This window comes from Theobroma umbraticum, unplaced genomic scaffold, assembly GCF_002168275.2.
Source record: "Theobroma umbraticum cultivar Fairchild unplaced genomic scaffold, ASM216827v3 scaffold_30.0, whole genome shotgun sequence".
Classification (NCBI taxonomy): Eukaryota; Viridiplantae; Streptophyta; class Magnoliopsida; order Malvales; family Malvaceae; genus Theobroma; species Theobroma umbraticum.
This window is the reverse complement of record NW_018397254.1, coordinates 8,884,470-8,908,175: the sequence shown is the minus strand read 5'-3', so window position 1 is coordinate 8,908,175 and position 23,706 is coordinate 8,884,470. Positions and strand designations below refer to the sequence as shown.

Here is a 23,706-nt window from a genome sequence, read left to right as displayed (position 1 = left end):
TGGTTTGTTTCCTTTTGGGTAGGATTTGGTTAGTGCACAGAGGGTCCATCTGGTGTGCCCGACACTGCACGTGTCGAAAGTGGACTGGAGTCTCTCTTACGCTACAACTAACGACGGCCCACCAGATCAAATGAGTTTTTTCTCATCTCAGCCCAATTTAGACCCGTCGTTAACCAACAGTTGTGCTGGGAAGGTCCCAATTGCTTTTAAGAAATTATTATAAAGAAGAGTCCTGATGGAGCCATGTGTCGCTTTTTAAACCCTTCATACACCGGTCGGTTGTTCGATCAAAAACCCTTTCAAGCTTCCTTTTATTTTGTCCCAAACCGCAAAATCGGTATGCATTTCACGTCAATCTGTCCTTACTGCAGTCAGCCCACTATCCCCAACCTTTTCTCTTTTTTTTTTTTTTGTTTTGGTAAAATTAAAAATCCCCAACGTTTATCAAGCGAGTGGCCGTTCCACTCCCAGTGGCATCAACCGTAAATATCTTCATTTACTAGGGGCGTTTCTTTTCCCTCTCATCTCCTCCTTCCTCCTCCAATCTTCTTCTTCCATTGATTCCATCCCTTCTTCGAATTCTTCACATAAAATAATAATTTCCTTAACCCTGGATAATAATACTTTAAGACATTTTCTTTCATTATAAAATTTTAATTAGTAAGTTATTATTAATTTTCTTAACCGCAGTTTTGTTCCCTTTCTGAGGATTTGTTCCCTTGCTTTTTTTTTTTTGGAGATTTTCTGGTTGTGATTTGTGGTAATTTCGATGCCAAAGAGATGGCAAATTCGAATCACCAGCCAACATCAATGTACGGTTCAGGTGCCATGAACATGCAACAAAACCTTGAAGAAGAAGACGACGACGTTCCAGGCGGAACCGGTGGAGGAGGGGAAGAGTCTGTTGATAACCCCCAGATTGGATACCAAGAGACAACCGGCGTTGTTACGGTTATGAATAATGGCATGGAAGAAGCTTCTCATGCCAATATTTATGGTCAAGGATCCGATTTGACCGTCGTTCCCGGTAATGGCGGCGCTGATCAGCTCACCCTCTCGTTTCAAGGAGAGGTTTATGTGTTTGATTCTGTTTCTCCTGATAAGGTTCGGGTTTTTTCCTTTAAAAGAAATGCTAAATTTTCTTTTCAGTGTTTACTTTTTGCATCTGCTTATAGGTTGATTTGTTGAATTACTGAGTTTATTTGTTAATTTGGCGAATTTTCTAGCGGCCTTTTGTGTTTAAATGCTAATAGCTGAAAAGGATTGGTTTTTGCATCTATGCCTGGCTTATATAGTGAATTGCTCAATTACTTTCTTTAAAGTAATGTGGTGGGTTATGCATAATTTCTTTTCACTCAAATGAAGAAAAGTCTTCCTCTTTCCCCCCCAATTTACATAAAGTTTCTTTTCCTAGTCAGGTTTAGTCATTACTGGTTGGTATGCTGTGCACTTGTTTATTAAAGATGTTTCGTGTCGAAGAGAATAGACTTACCATCTGGGCTCCCATTAATTTTTTCAATTGCTTTTAATTTGCCCCGGTTTTTGCAAAAAGGATTCTGCTCATTGAAGATGGCTGTGTTACGGTATTAGTTATCATCGTTATTGAATCTGGCTTTGTTCGTTTTGTTGATTAGGTAGTTACATTTATTTTGATGTTGCCTTGTGACTGTTTTATTGTAACATTCTTAATTAGAGTTACACCAGTCATGGACCTCTCTCATTTTCTTACTTGTCAGGGGTTGGTTATGTAAATTCAAGTGTACAGTTCATTGTTAGGTGATTTTGATATGAGACTGTCATGGACTTTTAATTCGTCGTGTAAAAATAATGATGTATATGAATGTTAAACTGTAATAGAAGAATTGAAGTGAGTGCTATTAGAACTTGCAGTTTCAGATACGAAGAAGAAACAAGAGGAACTTCAGAGTTTTTTTGTGCTTGATTTTTACAGGTACAGGCAGTGTTGTTACTTCTAGGTGGATATGAAATCCCGTCAGGTATTCCTGCATTGGGGACAGTTCCTGTTACACAAAGGGTATGCGTTAGATCAAACATGCAAGTTATCTTGTAACTACTTTTTCTAAGGAGCTTCTGTTTTGTATTTTACTTCTTTTATTGCATTCCCCTAGGGTCTGGGTGACTTTCCTGGTAGGGCAATTCAACCACAGAGAGCTGCTTCTTTAAACCGGTTCCGAGAGAAGAGAAAAGAGCGGTGCTTTGATAAGAAAATCCGCTATACCGTGCGGAAAGAAGTGGCTCTCAGGTATTCCAATGATCAGTTCCTCCTCTTTTTCCTCATCATTCTTTAATTGGAGCTTGTTCTTCTAGCCACTTTTTAACATGCCAGGTGTGGTTTGTCAGGATGCAGCGTAAGAAGGGCCAGTTCACATCATCCAAGGCAATTTCTGATGAAGTTGCCTCAGCCTCTTCAGGCTGGAGTGTGACACCAGGTTCTGGACAAGATGAGAGCATGGAAGAGACTTCGTGAGTAGCTTTTCAAATTGCTTTCTTTTCATTTATCATTGTATTGGCGTTTCAAGTTTTTACTATAAATTTTGTTTGTCATGCACCATTGAAAGGGCCTTCTGTATATTCTCTTCGTTACTTTTTTTGTCATTATTTCACATAAATTTTCTGTGTAGATGTACACACTGTGGAATCAGTTCTAAGTCCACTCCTATGATGCGTCGTGGACCTGCCGGACCAAGGACGCTCTGTAATGCATGCGGACTCAAGTGGGCAAATAAGGTTTGTGAAACTAGGAAAGAGTTCTTCATAAGTCTGTTCCTCATTTAATTGCATGCAGACTCAAGAGAGCATACTGTGAGATGATTGACTGTCCTACTTTTTCTTAAATATGTGTTCTTTGTATTAAAAAGATATTTAATCACACAACATTATGATTGAGTGCTAAAGCATATCCCAATGAGTATGACCCATAATCATCATGTGAAGCTTATTTCAATTAGTCCAGAAGATATTTAATGCACATGTGAAATTATGATTATAAAAATTTTAAAACTGAAAGTTGAGGTGGATGAAACCTTCTGCTACAAGCAAATTTAGTTTCACCCTTCAAATTTTAAAATTTTGACAAATTAGCTCTTTCAAAGTCTTTTAAGTTTTATCAAAATTAATTACTTGTGTGCTGCAAACTAAAATCCTGGATCGATTATTCTTTGTATGTAAGAAACATAAGAAAACTTATTGGTCAGGAAATCAGCCAGAATTATACTTGTTATTTCATGGACATTCATTAAAGACATGATGGGTATTTGTCACTTCATGAATCAGTTACTTGATCCGATGTGAAATATCAGTTTCTTCATTCTTAGGCTTTGAGTTGATGGTGATTCAAAATTAGCAAACAACATCATAAATAAGCTTGAGTACCAAACTAAGGTGCTATCTTGTTTGAGCTATTTTTGTCCATGATCACCTTTTGATGTTTCTAAAGATCAAAGGCTTCCTTTTACAGTCTTATAGATAATCGAATTGGTGAGAATAATTGAGTTGCTGCTTCCTTGACAACTCATTGTGATGGAAAGCCATGGACCATCCCTGCCGTTATAGCAACAGATGCAACATTTTGATTTGCCATCATGTCTTCAGTTTCTTAGATGGGAACTTAGGAAAAATCCTCTTTTTGGGTGCATAATCAAGTAAACTTTAAAGTTCTCAAAAGCCCAAGACTAACCCTTAGCCTTATCTTGTTTGATGCTTTAATATAGAAGTCTAATAAAATGATTCCATAAGCTCCATAAGGGAATGGACAAGCATAAAATCAAAATTTACAAGATATAACCTTGAGATCAGTTTTCTGCTTGCAGTCAATATGTTTCTGGCACCACCATATCTTAATTTGATTAATGAGATTCAGAAGAGGATATAGCAATAAACCATGTCTTCTGAAGTTTATTAACTTGCGGAGGATAATTCTTAGCTCTTAGAAAATTATAATCGTCAATAATCACATATGATCTTTTGGTCATTCACTTGGGAAGTTATGGTTTGCAGGGTGTTTTGAGAGACCTTTCAAAGGTTTCCACCATACCAATCGAGGATGCATCTGCAAAGCCTACTGAGCAGGTATTTCAGACTTCATAAAACAATTTTGATCATAGTGGGTTTACTAATTGTTTTCGTTAAGTTATTTGCCAAGTTTTGTGTGTATCTGATTACATTGATACTTCATGGGTATCAGAGTGATGCTGAAGCTAATGACTCGGAGGCTGTAACTGTGACTACAGATGTTATATCTTCATCTAATGGAGATAACTCCGCTGTTTCTGCTGAAAGATGAGTAAAAAAGGCTCCTTCCATTTTGGTGAGTGCTATGCTACTTGCTGTTTGAAGGCAGATGTCAAACTTTGTTGTAATATTGAGTTCGTTTGACAACTGTATATATGGGCTCATTGCGTTGGATCATCATGTAAATAATTGTGAAATTGCTAGATGCAGCCTAATTAGTCTGTGTAGCTTAGGAGTAGGAAGAACAAAACTTAAAAGTGTCACTTTTAACGTTAACAATTGTTGTTCCTTCCTTCCATATATGTTGAAAGTTGAAAGTAGCAGCATGTTTTGACAATTTGCTATCTTCTCATACAAAAGTTGCATCATTGAATGTCCCAATTCCAAAGAAGGGCTGCTTTAGCCGCTCTGCCTTTCTGGTTTCCTCTCAATTCTGCCCATTGATGGATGCTCAACGAACAAGGCAACAACTTGGGTTTGATTAATTGACATTAGAATTGGGTGGAGTGGAGCATTGTGGGTGTTGCTATGGGTGTCATAATTGCTTAACTGAAGAAAGAGAAATGTTACTTTCTCACTCAACATGGTCTTTGATTATTAACAATCACTTCTCTAACTGTGTTTTTTAACAATCTAAATGAACACTATGAAGCATTGATTGTTATAAATTAGTACTACTAACAATCAACAACACGTATAATTAATCCTTAAGACATTAGTAAATGATTATAACAATGGCTACGGATCTAGTGTCGACTTTGCCTTGGCTGGCCAAAAATTGGTTGCCATTGCCTCGCATCATTGTCTCGGCGGCTATCATAAATGGTACAGCTGTTAAGAAAACAGCTTTGTTTGTTGGAAGTTAAGTTAAAAATCCAACGATTTGATGCCTTCACTCATAATTCTTGGATAATTTTATTCAATGACCGCTCTCTCCACTCTACGGTTTGGTACGGTAACCATTCCCAATTCCCCACGAAACCTCACTCTTTCAACCGTCAGATCTGATCCAACGGCTAAGACTCGCCTTCCAATCCCACTCCGCAGGTGAGATTTCTTCGCCTTCTAGCCCCGCCATCCAACGGCCCCGATCTATTCTTCTGTCAAGACCAAAATTACAAAAGAAAAAGGAGAAATTTGGAAATTTCCCAAGTTTCCTAATCAAGCAGTTCAATGGAGTCTCTTGTAGGAAACACACAGTTTTGATGCGTGTAATTAAAACTGTACTGCAAGCATCAGATCAGACCTTTAAAATATTTATTTATTTATTTAATAATACTTTGCTGTTTTATCCGTTTTTGGCTTCTTACATTATCTTACTACTTAAACAAACTCTCTTTCTGTATTATGTGTTAGGGTTTAATTCAAATAACCAGATTTACACTTCAACAAAGCTGCTTCCTTCCTCTCTTTCTTCTTTTAATTCTCTACCATTTTTTTCATCCAATTTTTTAGGGTTAGGGTTTTAGAATTTTTTTTATTTAGCAAGTTCTAGAAGAGAAAAGAGGGTGGGGGTTTTAGTTGTGTGATGGTCTAGCAATGGATACGGTGAACCAGCGGGGACTGCTAGCGAGACCGTTTGGAGATGAATATGATGATGGGGGATTTGAGGGGGAAGAATTTAGTGGAGCTCACAAGCTGGTCATGAATGGTGTAGCGAGTTCAGTGAGCCATGGGAATGGAGTTGGAGGCTTTGTTCAAGCGACTCGAACCAGTGAACTAACCATAGCATTCGAGGGCGAGGTCTATGTATTCCCTGCCGTTACTCCGGAAAAGGTTTTGAGTTTTTTTTTTTTTTTGGTTCTGGCTGTTGATAGTTTGGTTGCATGTGGACTCTTTTTTTTGTTATACTGTTTTATTTGGAAATGTGGAGAGTTAAACGGTAGGCTGATAAGTACCTTTGTGTTGTTACTCTTGCCTGACTATAAAATAAAGGAGGATAGCCCTTGAGAATTGTGAATTAGTATGAGTTATAAAATACAGCCAAACTGTAGGAATTTTGCTGTTGAGATTAGTTATATTTGTTTAGGTATTGCCATTTTTAATATTAACTGAGGAGATTTTGTATTTTACTATGAGAGCCTGTTTTGTATTTGTCTTTGGTGATCGCTTTGCTGATTTATCTTAGACTTAAGATGATGCCAAATCGATAATGATGTACATTGCCCACTTTTCTGAGGTTATAGGTTTAAGATTAATTGTTCACAATCTAAATAATTTTTACGGAGCTCCTATATCTGACTTTGCAATGATTCGGGATTGCTTTCAAAAGTCTTGGAATGTAAATAATTTAATTAGGGTTAGTTGTGCATGCCTTTTATCGGTCATTGTTTACTTGTTTCTGTTTTTTCATCAGACATTCAGGACTTCTTGCAGTTTTGAAGGGAAAAGGTTTCATTCCATTGGGTGGACTTATGGCATATAAATGCGCTATTCCACTAATGGCAATGGGGTGGGTAAATGAGATTGACATCATCTGTTTCTTACTGAGGTGGGGATGACCATTGTGGATAAGCAGTAATTAAAATTCTTACTGGTGTTAAGGGCAGTGTTGGTGTGCCTCATAGGTTATCCTGATTTTGAACATGTAAAAAGGGAATTTTCGTTTTAACTTTTATGTTCACTTCTCAGCTCACCTCAGCCCAACTAGCTAGTTATATTATATGAGGCTTTAAGCTTTTGTCCATTTTCTTTTTCTTTTTTTTTTTTCCCTGTTAGTTGGGGAAGGGGTTATATTAGATGATGTAAAACGATTTCCACCATTGATTCAACTAGATATAGCATAAGGAAATAAGTTTAACCTTCTCGAATAATTGGGTCTTTATATTCTGATTTGCTGGCATTGTTTTCCCAGGTGCAAGCAGTTTTGTTACTACTGGGAGGACGTGGTGCATCAACTAATGTGCCCAGCTCTGAGTTTCTACTACAAGAAAAGGTCAAGGTATCCTATATGCATACGACATTTCTCTGTGAATTTTTGTTTGAATCTATGCCTTCGGTTGTTAATATTTCCTTACGATATGTTCAAGGTTGTAGGTGGTTCTTCAGAAGACTCAAAGCTTTCACGAAGAATTGCCTCACTAGTAAGATTTCGTGAAAAGAGGAATGAGAGATGCTTTGAAAAGAAAATTCGTTATACTTGCCGAAAAGAGGTTGCTCAGAGGTATGTCGTGTTTGTTGATAAGTAGCTCTTAGACTCAACTGGGATTTTAGTCATCAGAAGTTAAATAAGCTAATTAGCTTGTTCGTGTGATAAAGCTTACTGCTGTTGCTCTATAATTATAAGACATATTGACAAGGTCTCTTCTTTCAAGTCTTCGTTATGCTTGTTATCCAGCTGTTAGAAAATAGCTTTATGATCCTTCATTAACTTTCTGGTGTCATTGATGCTTGATACATTCTTCTTAAGGATGTCATTGGTACACATTTTCCATTTTTTTTTCCTCTTTGGAATTTTTTTTCTTTTAAGCCTCTTTGGAAACTTAAAAGTTAAAAATGGGAATTCGTCATGAACATTCATTTAGGTTTTGTTACCTGCTATTTTGATAGGTTTACTTGATAGGTTGGATTCTGTAGGGATAAGCTTTTTCAATATTCGATTGAGGGTCTTAAAATAGTTAATTGTATGCTCTGGATATGAGGTACTAAGAAGATAAATAAATAAAGATTATAGCAGCATTCTACAAGTGTGCAAGCTTTCCTTAAGCTGGTAAATTAGGAACTATCTCATCTCCGATGCACTTCAATTGTTTGTTTCCCAGTTTTGTAAGTGCACTTCAAATTTGCCTTTTGTCTTAAAATAGTTAATTGTATGCTCTGGAGATGAGGTACTAAGAAGATAAATAAATAAAGATTATAGTAGCATTCTACAAGTGTGCGAGCTTTCCTCAAGCCGGTAAATTAGGAACTATCTCATCTCCAATGCACTTCTATTGTTTGTTCCCCAGCTTTATAAGTGCACTTCAAATTTGCTTTTGTCTGTTAGGATGCATCGTAAGAATGGACAGTTTGCATCATTGAAGGAGTGCTACAACTCGGCTGATGGAAGCTGGGATCAAAGCGACAGCACTCCTGAATCTGCGTGAGTTTGAAGCTTACTTTGTTTCTTTCTTGTTGATGTGACTTGCGTTAATGGTGGCATTTATGGTTTTTGTTCTGCATTTTTGCTTTTCTTATCAGTTTGCGTCGATGTCATCATTGTGGGATCAGTGAGAAGCTAACTCCAGCGATGCGTAGGGGGCCAGCTGGTCCGAGAACACTTTGCAATGCTTGTGGCCTTATGTGGGCAAACAAGGTAGGTGTAGAATAGTCATAAATTGCTATGTATGAAGTTTCACTTCTCAGTTGCTTATTATTAGTTTTTGATGACATAGTTATGCATGGTTGAAACAGTCAAACTTGAATTTAATTTTGTTATTAAAGTTTACTGGCTTTTGCTAGTTTTTGTTGGTTGTTTAGGTTATACTCTGTTGTAACAGTTGTAGCTACAAGCTATGACAACCGTCTATGACAAATCTTACTTGAGAACCTTCTACGGTAATGTCATTATCAGATTTTGAATTATTTGGGGGTTGGTTTTCCTTTCTATTGGGAGGAGTGTATTACCTTCTTCACATCTATGATGCATGCAACATTTATTTAGATTATTTTAAATACAAGCTAGCCTACCTCTATGTCTACCATTGATTGAACATGGTTAATTGGATTATGACATTGTCTTATAGAAATAGCAGGCTGATAAAAGTATAACCAAAGTTATGAGAGTAATCTTGGCTCTGAGAGTGCACTTGATATGCAATTACATGATGCTGATTGGTAGTTTTGATAATGGTAGAAAATGGGAAATAATGCATGCATTTGGACAAAATGGGATATTGGGGGGTGCTAGGGTCGTGGGATGCGTTGGCCCTGCTCTGACATTTCTTGTTGAATCTCTTTGGCATGATAACTTCATTTTGTGATCAACCTGGTTCTTCCTTGATGTTGAGATTCCTACTAGGCCAGTAGATGCTTAAGTATCTATTACAATAATAATAATAATACCATATTGTTCACTATGTCTTTTGATTTCTAGGGAACATTGAGAGATCTTAGAAAAGGAGGGAGGAATGCTCACTTTGATTCAAATGAGCCGGTATGTATATGGAGATACTGATGTGTTCTTATTCACTACCACTGGGTATTTACTTAATTATAGCAATCTCATTCTCAGTTGTTATTAGTGTTTTTTTTCTCTAGTTGTGAACCAGGAAGGCATTTTATTCGCTTCAGAAATAAGTCTTTTTATCTCACAGGAAACTCTAACTGATACTAAGCGTTCAACGATGGAACCTGAAAATTCATTTGCCAACGATGATGAGCAGGTATCAATTTCCTTGGATCAGTTTAGGCAAACATGAATGTAACATGATAATTTGCAAGTGCTGAGTTTGTTCGTACACTAAGAATTATGCACTTTTTTTACTTTGGTTTTCTTTTTATTGTGCCATTAATGTAATATTTTTTATATATAGAAGCAATGTTAAACTGTGAAACCCAGACTACTGATGCTTCATCCTGGCATGACTTTTTGGAATTTTCCATTTTCTATCATCAGGGAAGCCCAGAAGATACCAAGCCAGTACATTTGGATTCTGTAAATCATTTGATAAGATCAAACGAGCAGGTGAGATTCAATTAATGGATGGATGGGAGGGATTCAACTCGTGATTTTCCAATTATAAGCCAGATTCTGAATGGCATATGATATTTCAAAGTCGATGTACCAAGAATTTTTGGGGTATTGACGATCAAATTGAGTTCATTATATGCCATGCTGGCAAAGATGTGGTCTTGTTTGAACCTTGTCGTATAGAGATGCTTAAGAAGCTATCTTCTATATAATGAGCCTTTATCAAATATAACAGAAGTGTCTCCTAGTGTATTGAACTTCTCAATAGTAATGTTGTCTTGTTGCTGCACAAGTTCATTACCTAGAATTACAGTCTGCAAGTTATTGCTTTTTTTTTATTTATCATATGTTGTCTACTGATATGCAGGAATTTGCAGAAAACTCACATCCTTTTCCCATCCAAGTGGTGAATTCCTCAGTCAACCTTGATGATGAGGTATTCTGTTGGTTCACAAGCAATTAAATTGAACTGGTTTTGATAGAAACAATTTATTCCAGTATTTGTTTAAGAAGCTCTGTTGTTTAACTAATAATAGTGTTCTCTTAAGTAATTGCATAAGGGAGAGTTACTATTTCTTCTTTTGGTTCAAAGACTTAGGTGCAGAACATTTAAGAGTAGCTCTCAAAGGCATATTTTACTCTCTAAGTAAGCTTGTCTACGTGCAATAGGACATGCAGGAAACACTGGAAGAGCTTGCCGATGCCTCTGGGTCAGATTTTGAGATTCCTTCACATTTTGATGAGCAGGTAGTGGTTTTTTAGCAACCTGGCATCAACCATATAGGAGACTAACCATCTACTTCAGATGGGCTTAATAGCCAAAAATGTTATTACTTCTGCAAGTTCATGAATACAAAACTTACAGGTGGACATCGATGATACCAACATTGGGACCGAGTGGCCTGGGACTTAAGATGTTGCGATATGTATGTGAAGTTCAATCTTCCAGGTGGAGGTTTCTTTTATGACATGTTTGATCGAGCAGAACTGGTATTGACTAACAATAGATTTCCAGAGATGTTTTGTTTATAGACATAGAATTCCCTTGTACGTGAGCTGCTGGACTTAACGCGGGCTTTTTGTTTTTTTATATAATGTGAATAATATTTTGTGCCTTGCTCATTTCTGCCTCTTCCATACTAAGCCAATGTAATTGTAAGTTGTAAATCCAACAGGCATTTCATGTGCATTAAGTAATGGGAAAAAATGCAAGATGAGGCATAAATTACACAATCGGAGATGTACAAGTGCAATGTCACCGGATTTTTACCTGTTTCGGAAGTTCATGGCTACGTGTATAGTGGCAACATGGAACCTATGATATTTAGGTACTTGATATAGTATGCCTAAAAGTTTGAGGTGGATCGTTGCGGTGAAAAATGGAAGACAAGCATGTTTAATCAGGCCCAGGGGCTCAATTGCTTGACAGGCATATCCAGCTCCATCTTTGTCATGATTTTTCAAGCATAGGAGGATTACTCCTTACAAGGAGAAGACCGAAATTTGGACTGTACAATCATCTCAAAATAAAAGGCTTTGAAGGCACTAGAGTGAGTGTACCAGGTATATCTTCTAGTAATTCAGTTCATTTAGTACTTGGTAACATGACGGCGCTGCCACAGCTGATACATGACCATATGAAATGCATCATATTTGATGGGAGGTGAGTTCCACTGTAGATGCCTCTGCACCTGATTTGCAGCCATACCAAATAATTAGTATATCATCTTTTTATAATTTCAAACAGATTGAAATTTTTAAAAAATAAAAAATTAGAGTTTTCTATGATATTCGCATTTGTTACCTGCACAGTATTGTAATGCAGAGACTTGAATGTGTCATAGGATATTCTCTCAAGAATGTGCTTAATCTGGTGAACATCATCTTCCTTGATTATTATTGAAAACTTGCTCCAATCAAGAATATCATCGAATGGCAAATCATGGTGGTCTGACATGATAACTGGAGGAAGAAGAAAATTAAACAGCTTACCAAGCTGATCACAATAGGAAAGGTTTATATATAGAAAAGCTAAGTAAAGGAGGCAAAAAATAAGAAAGAACCATTGATGAAGAAACAATATGTTAGAAAATTAAGGGTCATACCAGGGACACATCCATGGTGAATGGAGAGTGCTATACGTGAGCCATGGACGTGAGACCAACCAGGACATATGCAAAATTTAGCTGTGTTGAACTTCTCTAGGTGTGGACATTAATCATAGAATTGCTCTGAATGTCAAGCTCTGTGTCATTCTGCCAAGCACTAACCACTTCACGTCTTAGCTCAGACTTGAGGCTGCCAGCCCAGAATTCTAGTGTATTCCTGCAACATAACATAAGCCAGTGTATTCATGTAATTTTGGAGGTAAATTGATATGGTGGTGTGCAAGTCACAGCCTTGTTCTACTGGAGAAGTTAGTTAGAACAGATTCTATCCATGCAAGAGCCATTAAATAAAAGAAATCCCCAGTCACTAAATATATCAATTTAATTGTTAATGAATGTTCCACAAGAATCAAATTTCAAGAGCATATGTAATACCAAAGTTGGTGCTACCTATTCTTAGGGTCAAATCTTGCAGCGGGGAGAGAAAATGGCTGCACTATTTGAGGAAGAGGGAAATCCTTGTGTGGGATATATCCATCACCATCTCCAGTTGTACACGCGACTCGAATTGAATTCTTGACAAGATGAGCAACTCCTACAGTAGCCTTCAAGCCAATGTCATGGCAAGTCACGAAAAAGTGATCAGCACCTAAAGTTCTATTCCAGAAAGGGTACTTGACCATTAAGCTTTCGACATATTCCTGGACGGTTCTGGTCATGTTCTCATAAGAGAGGCCCTGCACATCGACGTCAGTGAGGAATGAGGCCCAAAGAAAGAGATGTAAAATCTTGAATCGGAAGTGATATTACAAAAGAGACATCAAAATTACCTTGCCTCTCATTTTATGACAGGAGATGGGAATGAAGAAGAGATGCGCAGTTTCAGGGTCATTAGTCACAAACGGACTTTCTCTAATGTTCTTAAAGAAATACCCTTCGCTGGTATACTTGCCGGAAAGACTCCTTGGTGTATGATAATACATATTAGGGTCTCCATCCGGGTACAGGAAGATCTTGAAATGTCTCTCCATCTCTGCATAATCCCGCTCGAAAACCTCGGGAGAGTGAAAGATTGCAGTCTCTGGGAGTGGATCCAACTTCGGAACCGCGCAAAGTTAATCAAAAAATTAGTTGAAAGAAAATATGCAAATAAGTAGAAGAAAGTGACGAAGAGAGAAGGCAATGAGTACCGGCAGAAAGGCCCGGGGAGAGGGGCGTTGGATGAAACTGCAGATAAAATTTCCTGAACAGATGAGGAGACCAAAAAAGATTATATGGGCGTAGACAGCGTGAAGAAACCCAGTGCGGACTGAGCGTGGAGGAGGAAGGCTGATATTTCTCGTCATTTTCTTGGGAGAAGATGGGACTTTTGTGAGGAAAATGTGTTTTCCTGGGACTTGGTTGATTAGCAAAGCAGAGGAGGGAAAGGGTTTAGAAAGACACAGCGTGAGCTATTTGGCGCTTTTAGTTTTGACGGTTGGCGGAGTTCGTTAAGTATAGTCTCTACTTTTGCCACGTATTTCTTTTCACGCGGGTTTACCTTTCTTTTTCTTTTTTTTTTTTGGTAAAAAAATATTGTAACTTAGAGAAATTAAATTAACTATGCTTTATTTTCTCTGGAGGGAAACTTTTTTGTTTGTCCAATAGGCATAAGCTTTGTTTAGTTCTGCTTCTACCATATTCGTATTATGTGTTCTGACGTTTAAACCTAGGGGAAAACCAATTCGTATTCATATGAAAGACCCTCCCACAACCATTAGAAGAGAAGGAATACCAGAGCTTTAAATCATGCACGAGACGGATGGCACCTGCGCCCACATATTTTACAACTGAAGGTACAGTTTTGATCGCTGTTTTTTTTTTATTTGGTGAGCAAGATCTTATCAAAATATCAAATGCCAACAGAAATTACACGTTTCTTTCCACCAAAACCAAAAACGATGGACTTTAAATTTCACATCAATATAGGGGAAAACATTGGATACAAACACCATGGATGGCTAACATTCTTGATCTAAGTACATTATCACCCAAAGAGTTGGGCCATGTTTACCGCCTGATGTCAACAAATACGGGGGTAAAGGAGATTGTAAAAAGAATAATTATAGAACCAAAAATCCACTGTTCCTGGCCCAAAAAGCGAGTTTTCACTCCCATTATTCTTCCGGGAGTGATAAACCAATGCAATTATAACCCTATATCATGCTAGTAGAACATGGGGAAATATATCGAGCAAAATGCAAATGCACAATAGCTGACTTAAAGATATCTAGTTGGAAGATAACTCCAGTCTACCAACACGCCAGCTTTGGTTGGAGGAACTCCAAATATCTTGAGTCAGAAATTAGACTAAGCAATCAAATGAATATGATGCCTCCACATTGACAAAAACTTGGACCGGCATGCACAATTGCACATTCAAGCGGCTCACAGATCAACCGTAGGATAGAGACCTGGCATGAAACTGCGTCCACTTCCATTTGAATCTGCATTACCATACAAGTGTGACTGTAGTTCCCCTGAGTGAGAAGACTTGCGAGATTTTGTGTTTTTAGGAGACACTGCATAGGAATCATTAGACCCACTACTTGTAGAATACATCGATGATGTTGGCAATCCATGGATCTTTGGCAGCCCTGTTGGATCAGAACCCAAACTGTATCCCCTCTCCACCGTATCGGCTTCCAATGGCAATTCGTCCAAAGTCTATTTAAAAGGATTTGAAAAGGAAAAAGAAAAAAAGACAAAAAAATAAATCTGACTGCAACTTTGTACTTATTGCAATTTACTCAAGAAAATAAAGAAGTACAGAATGCAGAGAATCAGGGATATGATGACACTTGTGCATGTAAACGTGGAAAAAAACATTAGACATTTTACTTCTTAACAAACAGACGAAAACTCTTATGATAAGTTGACATTTTGATATGAGGTCAAGAAAACCCACCCTGAATGCCTGTTGAAGAACTCGGAGTGTTTCTCGAGTACGTTTTCTCTTTGCAGCAATCTCATCAGGTTCCTGTAACATTTCTTCAAACAGGTTTTCTCTGTTTTGGATCATAAGACAAACGGGGGTACCCGACAGTCAACAAGGAGATTATCAAAAGAATAAATAATTGAACGAAATTGAAATCAAGTCAAATGTCACAAAGCTCTGCATCACCTGTAAAGCTTTTTGATAAAGACATTGTGAAGTTCACGTTTCGTGTGGTTTACCTGAATATAGATATCATCAACAGACAGAGATTAATATTTGTATGATGCTTCAGCTTAACAATGCAATATTGCACAATTGTTAGTATAACACAGCTTACACTATAACCTATGGAGAGATATATTATTGATAAAACAGCAATAAGCATACAAGAAATTACAACAGTTTCAGGTTCCAAGATAAGAAATATATAGCAAACATAACCTCATCAAGCTCAAGCAAACTTGTAGACCAACTGGCATGCCCCATGTCATAATTGGACAAGTAAACAAGATATAACATTTAAACAATCATGTAATCCATCACTATTCCACCATAACTTAAAACACCACATACTTAAATAAACTGTAGCCTTGTGCAATGATATATGCTTCTCTCCAGATTAAAATAGTGGAGGATGGTAATCAACATATTTAGCACCAATCTTGTTTATGTCAAGCCATATAATTGCTTAACCGATGTAAGGTGAAAAATAGAAATTAATTTGGCCGGTAAGAACTAGAAAATCCTAACTAGAGCACGATAACACTTTCCATTATACTATAGTTATCAGGAACTTGGCCGTGAACATGGATAAAATATTAAAAAAGCACAAGGAAATGTAGTTAGCAAATCTACTCAGTTTCAAACTTACCAAGAAGTGCATAATTGCTTTAGGTACAGAGTCCTCAATATTCTTCCTAACAATGTCATAGTATGATCTTAAGAGTAATTTCGTGATGGCAATTTCAATAGCTTCATTCTCTGAACGGTCTTCTGAAGGCCTCAAGACAGGTGGAGGCTGGAAAGAATAAAAACCATGCTTGTCAAGATTGAATTAATAATTTAAATAGTAACATATTATTTAAGTTAGCACTAGGTCCTTGGTGGATAATCTGATGTGTATACCTCTCTCAAATGGATCATGGAAAAGGCCAGTTCCATGTTATGAACAGGTTCACTATATTGCTTGTTGGTTGAGCTCTCCTTAACTAATGAACGGTTATCACTACCACCAAAAATAGAAGAAATACCCCAAGTTGAACCACTTGTGCTTCCTGATAAAACCAAGGTGTAGAACATCAATTTACTCCTATGCTGCTTGATAATAATACAAAAAATAGGGCAAGAAAAATCAAAAACCCAAAAATTCATATCATGCAATTCTGAGACCCCTTTCAGGGGAAAAAGAAAGGAGAGAAAACCCTCAATATTTGGCTTTCTTGTCAAACAATTATAAAAGGAGAACCACAGATATTAAAGCAACATATTCCACAAATTCATAAAATGTCAGCCTAAAACGCATTACCTGCAGATGGAACTTTCTCAACATCTGCAACAGGACGGACAACCTGCAAGCAAATGGAGTATAAAATTAAAAGTTAATTATCATTAAAAAAAAAAAACTGGCAAGGGAGAGAAAGATTAGAAAAGCAAGAAGAGAACAGGCAAGGGAAAGAAAGCAGATTTTGGCCATCAGAAACACAAAATTTCTTGCCTGATCAGCCACAATTCCATTAACTTGTCTTGCAAGAATAGCCCGAGATTTAATACTCCTTTCAGAAGTAGGTGCCTTATCAGGCTCTAAGCCATCCTGATTAAGCCAACAAAGAAACGGGAAAAAATTGAAAATCAAGGGTCATTAGGATTGAATAATAGCAATACTACCATAGTAATGACTATTCGTAGAGGACCTACTTTTGATCTAGATATGGGCAAAGGAACCCGTGAATTCTTGATCTGCTGATTAGCAAGCTCTACGGCCTTGCTTCCACCCACAAAATTTGGGTGGGAGGTGTTTATGTAATCCATCTGCAAGATTGAATGACTTATATCACAAAAAACTAAACATCTTTGAAATGACCATAAGAATATAACATGTATTGCACATCAACTGTACCAAGATCATAATTTATAACAGGATTAGGAATAGAGACATAAAACAATATAACATAGAAGAAACATAAGAATACCTCCATTTCAATAATATGCCCTATCATTGTTTCAGATGGTTCAAGGCCTTCTCGCAGAAAATTCCCAATAACTTGATCCATATGCTTTCTTAGAACAGGAAAGCGCTGCAGTTCATTCACCATGCAGCGATGGCTAATCTGGAAAGAGAATAATTCTATTAGAAAATCTTGATTCTCAAGCAATAGAGCTGTGAAACTACAATGATAATCTGGAACATAAAATCACCTTTATTAATTCATCATATATGAACCGGGCACATTGAAGGCTCGGATCTAGCAAACGAGCTATTTGCCTTCGAACAAGTACTTCAAATGGGACCTATATATAAAAAAATTGAATTATAACACCATGCTCTGGGTTTAACATAAAATAATTCCAAGCAATCATTTGGAATACAGCAATTTAGATCTGGAAAAATATATAAAAAATTTCTTAGATAAAACATTCAAAGTAGAAGCCACTAGAACCTACTTCTGGTACAAATAGCGCAGATCGAGGACCAGTTGCATTCTGAATGGCAGTTCGAATGTCATCATCAGTCAAGTCTTCACAGGGATCAACCTCCTGTATAACAAACCAGTTAACAGCAAACTCAAAATAAGGACCAGATTACATAAAGGCACTCATCGGTGGCACGTCTGTGCATCAATAAATTCAATAGTTGCAAAGTAAGACTTGTAATGCCTGTGTTTTACATGAAGCGGTAGCTCTGAGGACAAAAAAGAAAGTTTTATATTTTAGAAAAAAGAGAGGTCAAAAATTAACATTATGAAACCAGATAACCACCAACAAGGTTGTCATATTTATTTATTTTTTATCCTGTCCTTGCAGAGACCAAGCACAAAATCACCCACAGGGAGTGAAATTCACACATTAATGGAATCAACAGAAATGTTAATGATGATAGGTGGTAATGATGTTTATAGTAATTAATGACCAACTTTTTTACAATGATGTGAAGAAACACACTAAAGATAAGGAGATGTATAATATAAAGCACCTCCAACTAAAAATGGAAAAGAAATCCAGCCAGTAAAAAATTCCTTAGAATGAAAGGCATGCAAATATCCCAGACACAAATATCCGCCTACCCACCTCCAAGCTCTTAACAAAGATTGATTGGAAAATATAATGAATCCGTGCTCCACCAGACAGCTCAGATGTAGACATTTCTTCATTTTTACCCTCTACCATAGATGAGAATGCTGTTTCCAACAAAGCATTAATTAACAGTATCATTACCAATTTAGTAGAATGTATATAAAAGGTGTACTTCAGAATATTAGTAAGAGAAAATAGACAATTTACAGACAGTGAAACAAAAAATTTACCGTCACAGTACTTTGAAAGAATATTCAGCAGAAGAGCTCCCTGACCAGCCTATAGGTTAGAAAACCATAATCTTGTCATAAGAGCCAATCATTTCTCAACCAAGTTCTGGTAAACAAACAAATATACATGCCTTTGATTCTGTGATTTCTCCATAGCTTGCATGCTCCTTTGCTACAGAAACCAGTGCAGAACTAATGCGTGATTTCAGCCCAGGAAGTATTGCCTTGATATGTTGTACTAAAATCTGCAATGGAAACAACATAGAAAGACTCAACAACAAGATAAAAGAAACACAGATATTCCCCTGATGCCAAGCTGTACATGTCTCTGTCATGCACAGCTGGGTCACAAGGCTAAACATAGAGGATTGCAATAAGTTCTCAACCAGCATAAAGCCTTCTACAGATCCTATAAGCATGAGGGTGACTTGATTCAGGTAAAAGGACAAAGAAAAGCAGGAATGTTCAAGATATAGCTAAGCCTACGGAAATTTCCATAGATAGAGCATACAATGCAGTCCATGTTCAATCTGGTTGGAAGTTAAAGGGAGGGTTTTTTTTCTGCTCCAAATGAGTAGCATAAACAGGGGGAGAAACAGATTGAATTTTTTAGCAAGTGTAGGCATTAGAATGAAGCATCCAAATTCGAAAATTTGAATTATACTCCATAAAAGTTTTGGAAACCTCATCTTGCAAATATTTTACCTGGTTCAGCTTCTTCGCCAACTGAGGTACACCACAACGATCGGCTAGACCATTATAGACCTATGTACCAGCAAAAAATATTAGCAAAATGATGATGGAAAATGCATCAAAGCATGAACAATTGCTAAAGGTTGGTACAGCCATACCGGACGACTGCGGAAGAACTTTTCCTCAGCTATAAGGGCATCCTTGATAGTCCGGTTGAGTAAAATATCCTGTTTAGAGGACAATTTAAAAGTCCAATCAAAATCTCAGCCCACTAGGAAAATAGGATTCCTCTTAAGCAGTATATTATATAGAACCAAGAGCAAAAAAGAAATCACCCAAGGCCACTATTTACAAAACAATTTCCTAAATAAACAAGTATAGTAGCATAGTAGAAGCAAAACTATGATAATTTACTAACAATTAAAATAGCTTTTATTTGCTTTTGTGGAGGGAAAGCCAAAAAAAGTTTTTGGGGCGGTAGAGTTACCCATATTAAACCTCTTGCATACATAGTTTTTCACACTCCATTCCTGCTCTAATGACCAGCAATTTGCAAATGTTTAAATGTTATGCTGTAAAAAGCAACCATGTTCTTGAGTTTCACACCCCTTCGTTTTAGTAATTCTATTTTGATTCCTTTGACTAATTATCTAGGCTTGTCAAATTCAAGCTCCATTATACCATGTGCTGCATATACTTCAGGTTGCCTGAGAACATAAAAGTTTTGAGGACATGACACACCATTTTTGAAACTGACAGTGAAGTGACAATAGCATACGACACAATAAAGAAATGACAAGACATGTACATGGACAGGAAGATCTCACCATGCAAAATGACATGAAAAACGTTAATATATGTTCTAATTCAATAGATCAATATGAAAGAAGACCAAAATGCCATTGAAGCACCTCAAAGTAATGACTACAGCATAATAGTTAAGAAAAACAACTCTAAAAGTGATAAATCATCTACATCAACAACGTATTCAGAAATAATTTATTTAAAAAGAGTAACAAAATACAAACTGATGAATTAATATTGCCATTCCTGTAAGGTTACATGGTTACCTCCTGACTACGATTCACAACACCTATGTAACCAAGTCGAAGGGGAATCACTTTTCCAAGCAACAGGTTACGAGCATCAGTACCTCGATCCATTATATCCAACTGGTTCACATACAAAAAAGCCAAAACTAATCAGAAATTTAGAACAGCTTACATATAAGTCGTATCATAATCTGGAAAAGAGAATTTCAAGTTAAAATTTGCACCTTTGTGATTATGCCAATGGTTCTATAACCTGCCAGCATAAAATTAGCAAAATGATTCAATTAAATAAATATCAAACAGCAACTCAGTACAGATATTGGCATTTTGATAGTCAAAATTACCATCAGGATCAGCATTTCCTGCGATTTGAAGTGCATCAGAATTTGCTAAGTCTGAATTTGCTGGAGTTACAGCTAGAATCAGACAGCTTGGCTGTTTAATGTAAGACATGATCATTGTTCTAATTCGAGCTTCAATGTCAGAGGGCTGGTCACCCACAGGAACCTTTGTGATTCCAGGAAGATCCACAAGAGTGATATCAAGAACATTTGGCGAGAAAATCTTAAGTCGAATCTGCTTGTCTGACACACCTTTGTTTCCTCCAGCCTCCCTATCTGTCTCAGCCTGCAGTCAATTGAAATTTACTTAATGTAAGGACATTTTCATTTCTTTTAACTCCACAAATTACAAACATGCTTCCTTGATCTCATAAAAACTATTATAACTTGCAAGCAATAAAAGGGTAGAGTTTGTCAAAGAGCTTGGGGAAGAGAGAAGAAATATATCTGAGATCCTTAGCCAAGAACATCTAAATTAAGTGATTCTCTTTACTAGTTAAGTAACTATCTACCTAAACCCTAAAAACTTCAATGTAGTGAATTTCAGCGTCATTATCGCCTAAAGCCTAATTATTCCTTTTGGCAAGTTTTAAATTTCCCTAATCACAACTTATTGTGCATCTTAATTCTTTCACATATCATCTAATTAATCTCTTTCTTGCTTCAAAATTTATCTCACAATTTTAATAGTCCTTAAGCAACCAGTCAGCAAAAGAAAATTCAAAAATGCCTAACTTCATAAATACCCCATTATAAAAACCTTTTCAAATTGAATAATCAAAATGCCTAACTTTTGAACTTCTCAATCTTAAAAGCAAGCAATAAAGAACCTGAATCTCCCTGCGAATCTCAGAGAAATCATAGAAGCGCTTTCCAGGCAAGTGAAGAAACTCGCCATACTCCTCCTCAGAGCCATCAGGTTTACGCTTGGTCTGGAGGAGCTGAAGGACGAGAGGGCGGCGCGTGCAGATATCGGAACCGCGAGGCAAGAAGTCGCGGCCGACGAGTGACTCAAGCACGCTGGACTTGCCACTGCTCTGGCTTCCAACCACCGCCACCTGCGGCAACTCTATCGTAGACTGGCTCCCAAGCTGAGCAAAGATGTCCTGTAGCTTGTTTACTATCGGTATGACGGAAGATCCCAATGGAGCCGCAGATGATGGAGGCGTCGATGCCGCTGCTTCTTCAGCCATTGGCTTTACTGATTAATCAATCGATGAAAAAGATCAGAGATTTAGAAACGAAAAATCTGAAGAAACCCTAGGGTTTTGGATTTTTTTCCCGAAGCAGAGGACCTGGTTTTTTTTTTTTTTGGGTGTGTTCTGTGTTTTACTAGAAAGAAAAAGAGAGATCTTGAATTTTGATTGTTTGATTAAGGATTTTTGAAATTTATTTTGAGGATTTTTTTTAATTACTGTGGCATTTCTTTTATTTATACTATTCTTATGCTAGTTAGTGTACATATTTAAAACTACCACTAATCTCTACTCAGTGGTATTTGGCTAAGGATTGAACAAGTTTTGAAAATGAGATAATAATAAAAGATTATTTTTTAAAAAAATTAGCAAAAGATTATTTATTAGAAATAGCAAATTTCGGTACTTGAAACATGTCTTTCTGCACACTTAATAGATAAATCCACACAAAAGATTATTTTTTTAATTAAAGAAAGAAATTTAAATTTTATTTTTTAAAATAAAAAACTATATATAAATTAATAAATCAAATATTCAAATATTTATAAAAAAGTTAACAAAAAATAAATTGAACAAATTAACTCAGCTTGGTGTTGGGTGTGTGTCTTTTCACTTGCACCACACACTCGATCGTCGAAAACCGCTCTGAGAAATACAATGCAACTAAGTGCGGAAACTAGTCACACTGAATAAATGTTGTTCGGGAAATACAATGCGAAATAGTGAACACAAAGTGGGCCCGCACAAATCCCGAAATATCGGCTCTGACAGGAATGCGCCCGCCACCACCCGTCTGTGCTCCAGATGCGTGCTCGATGCTCCTGTGATCGCATACGTGCAATCCGCGATCACTTCCGACTTCCTGACGGCCCGAAATGCGCCTCGGAAGTCCGCTGTCCCGTATCTCCAAAACCGTGCGTCGGATGACGAAACCGATGTCGCCGTTGGAACCGCAGCGCGTCAAAACCCCCGGGGTAGCATCCCCGTCGAAATCCGGGTCGGTCGCCGGAGGTTGCCGGAATCCGGTCACCGGTCGTCTTCTCCGGGAACTGGTTTTCGGTCAAACTCGACCAAAACCAACGCGACCAGAACTGATGCGTTAGCCTCCTCCTTGCGGTGCTCTCCGCGCCAACCGTCGCTTGAAATACCTCCCGGATCGGTGAAACCGAGCTCTCCAAGTTTCGGTCGCCGGAATCCCGCCGTCCGGCAACACCACTGCCCAAGACCGGGCTCTCCAAGCTCGCCTCAACACGCCGTGCAAGGATCCGCAGGCTGTGAGAATCACCTCCCTCACCGGAGAGAGATCCGAGCCCTCCAAAGGTAGCCCTCTCCTCTCTCTCTCTCTTTGTTTCGATTTTCACCCGAGAGCTCCACACTCGCACGGACCCTTCACCAAAGTCAAAGAATGGTGGGGTTACGGTGCGTCATAAAATAACACTTGGTTCCCTCTCTATATAGAAATTAATTATGAATACCCCATTTCATATAATGACTTACGAACCTAAAATTAATCGGACTGTTAAAGCTAAAGATCATACTATCTTTGTCTAAAAATCATATGACCTGGTATCTTCTATTTGATATTTTAAAACCTTCATCAATTCTTGATGTTAATTATATCCAATTTTCTAATTTTTGGCTTTAATTTATGGGCTGCAATTTCCTACCTTAATAGATCTCAACTTAATATGCACGGGCTTAAGTTTTTCAAAAATATTTTTAATTTTTTTAATATAATTAACAATTTTTTTTTCACACAATATTATGTTGTGATTCTTTTGTTTCTATCAATTCTTTATGAATAAATTTTATTCTCACAATAGATTAAATCATTAATTCTGTCATGATTTATTGAGCAAATCATGCAACTCTTCTAGAGATAAAACTTATATACAA

At 37.3% G+C, this 23,706-nt stretch overlaps 4 protein-coding genes across 5 annotated transcripts; 2 read left to right on the top strand and 2 right to left on the bottom strand.

Moving 5' to 3' along the window:
• Nucleotides 1-123: 123 nt before the first annotated feature.
• Nucleotides 124-4,634, top strand: LOC110421699 (GATA transcription factor 28-like). The gene is made up of 7 exons (XM_021435349.2): nt 124-1,104; nt 1,952-2,035; nt 2,130-2,263; nt 2,362-2,484; nt 2,643-2,748; nt 4,018-4,089; nt 4,205-4,634. The coding sequence occupies exons 1-7, from the start codon at nt 781-783 to the stop codon at nt 4,301-4,303; spliced, it is 942 nt and encodes a 313-aa protein (XP_021291024.1). The 5' UTR covers nt 124-780; the 3' UTR covers nt 4,304-4,634.
• A 527-nt stretch (nt 4,635-5,161) lies between these two features.
• LOC110429067 (GATA transcription factor 17-like) lies at nt 5,162-11,044 on the top strand. Of its 2 annotated transcripts, none has more exons than XM_021444957.2 (11): nt 5,162-6,027; nt 7,106-7,192; nt 7,281-7,414; nt 8,237-8,332; nt 8,431-8,545; nt 9,326-9,385; nt 9,546-9,614; nt 9,848-9,916; nt 10,290-10,358; nt 10,592-10,669; nt 10,788-11,044. In XM_021444957.2, the coding sequence occupies exons 1-11, from the start codon at nt 5,791-5,793 to the stop codon at nt 10,833-10,835; spliced, it is 1,062 nt and encodes a 353-aa protein (XP_021300632.1). In that variant the 5' UTR covers nt 5,162-5,790; the 3' UTR covers nt 10,836-11,044. The 2 variants fall into 2 exon arrangements, with proteins under 2 accessions (XP_021300632.1, XP_021300639.1); XM_021444964.1 differs by lacking the exon at nt 5,162-6,027 and adding an exon at nt 6,073-6,703.
• Nucleotides 11,045-11,183: 139 nt separating this feature from the next.
• LOC110429051 (putative glycosyltransferase At5g20260) lies at nt 11,184-13,528 on the bottom strand. The gene is given in 7 exon segments (XM_021444954.2): nt 11,184-11,613; nt 11,727-11,884; nt 12,028-12,132; nt 12,135-12,247; nt 12,481-12,767; nt 12,861-13,127; nt 13,221-13,528. Coding segments are annotated over 7 exon segments (1,188 nt in total). The 5' UTR covers nt 13,377-13,528; the 3' UTR covers nt 11,184-11,511.
• Nucleotides 13,529-13,973: 445 nt separating this feature from the next.
• DRP3A (dynamin-related protein 3A) lies at nt 13,974-23,243 on the bottom strand. Its single transcript, XM_021444953.2, has 21 exons — nt 22,393-23,243; nt 21,445-21,815; nt 20,618-20,900; nt 20,498-20,526; nt 20,292-20,393; nt 19,380-19,448; nt 19,234-19,293; nt 18,660-18,773; nt 18,529-18,577; nt 18,293-18,402; nt 17,669-17,761; nt 17,423-17,515; nt 17,197-17,334; nt 16,922-17,035; nt 16,722-16,817; nt 16,533-16,575; nt 16,133-16,281; nt 15,879-16,025; nt 15,194-15,246; nt 14,978-15,077; nt 13,974-14,736 (listed from the first exon to the last, which is right to left on the bottom strand). The coding sequence occupies exons 2-21, from the start codon at nt 21,805-21,807 to the stop codon at nt 14,458-14,460; spliced, it is 2,484 nt and encodes an 827-aa protein (XP_021300628.1). The 5' UTR covers nt 21,808-21,815; nt 22,393-23,243; the 3' UTR covers nt 13,974-14,457.
• Nucleotides 23,244-23,706: the final 463 nt, after the last annotated feature.

Excerpts from the sequence above, each read along its gene's own strand:
- LOC110421699 (XM_021435349.2), top strand. The coding sequence starts at position 781 with ATGGCAAATTCGAATCACCAGCCAACATCAATGTACGGTTCAGGTGCC. Across the intron at positions 2,485-2,642 it reads GAGAGCATGGAAGAGACTTC|ATGTACACACTGTGGAATCA; the intron begins GTGAGTAGCTTT and ends TTTTCTGTGTAG. Across the intron at positions 2,749-4,017 it reads GACTCAAGTGGGCAAATAAG|GGTGTTTTGAGAGACCTTTC; the intron begins GTTTGTGAAACT and ends TATGGTTTGCAG.
- DRP3A (XM_021444953.2), bottom strand. The coding sequence starts at position 21,807 with ATGGCTGAAGAAGCAGCGGCATCGACGCCTCCATCATCTGCGGCTCCA. Across the intron at positions 17,516-17,668 it reads CTGCGCTATTTGTACCAGAA|GTCCCATTTGAAGTACTTGT; the intron begins GTAGGTTCTAGT and ends TTTTATATATAG. Across the intron at positions 16,576-16,721 it reads ATGGAATTGTGGCTGATCAG|GTTGTCCGTCCTGTTGCAGA; the intron begins GCAAGAAATTTT and ends ATTTGCTTGCAG.
- LOC110429067 (XM_021444957.2), top strand. The coding sequence starts at position 5,791 with ATGGATACGGTGAACCAGCGGGGACTGCTAGCGAGACCGTTTGGAGAT. Across the intron at positions 6,028-7,105 it reads CTGCCGTTACTCCGGAAAAG|GTGCAAGCAGTTTTGTTACT; the intron begins GTTTTGAGTTTT and ends TTGTTTTCCCAG. Across the intron at positions 8,333-8,430 it reads GACAGCACTCCTGAATCTGC|TTTGCGTCGATGTCATCATT; the intron begins GTGAGTTTGAAG and ends TTTTCTTATCAG.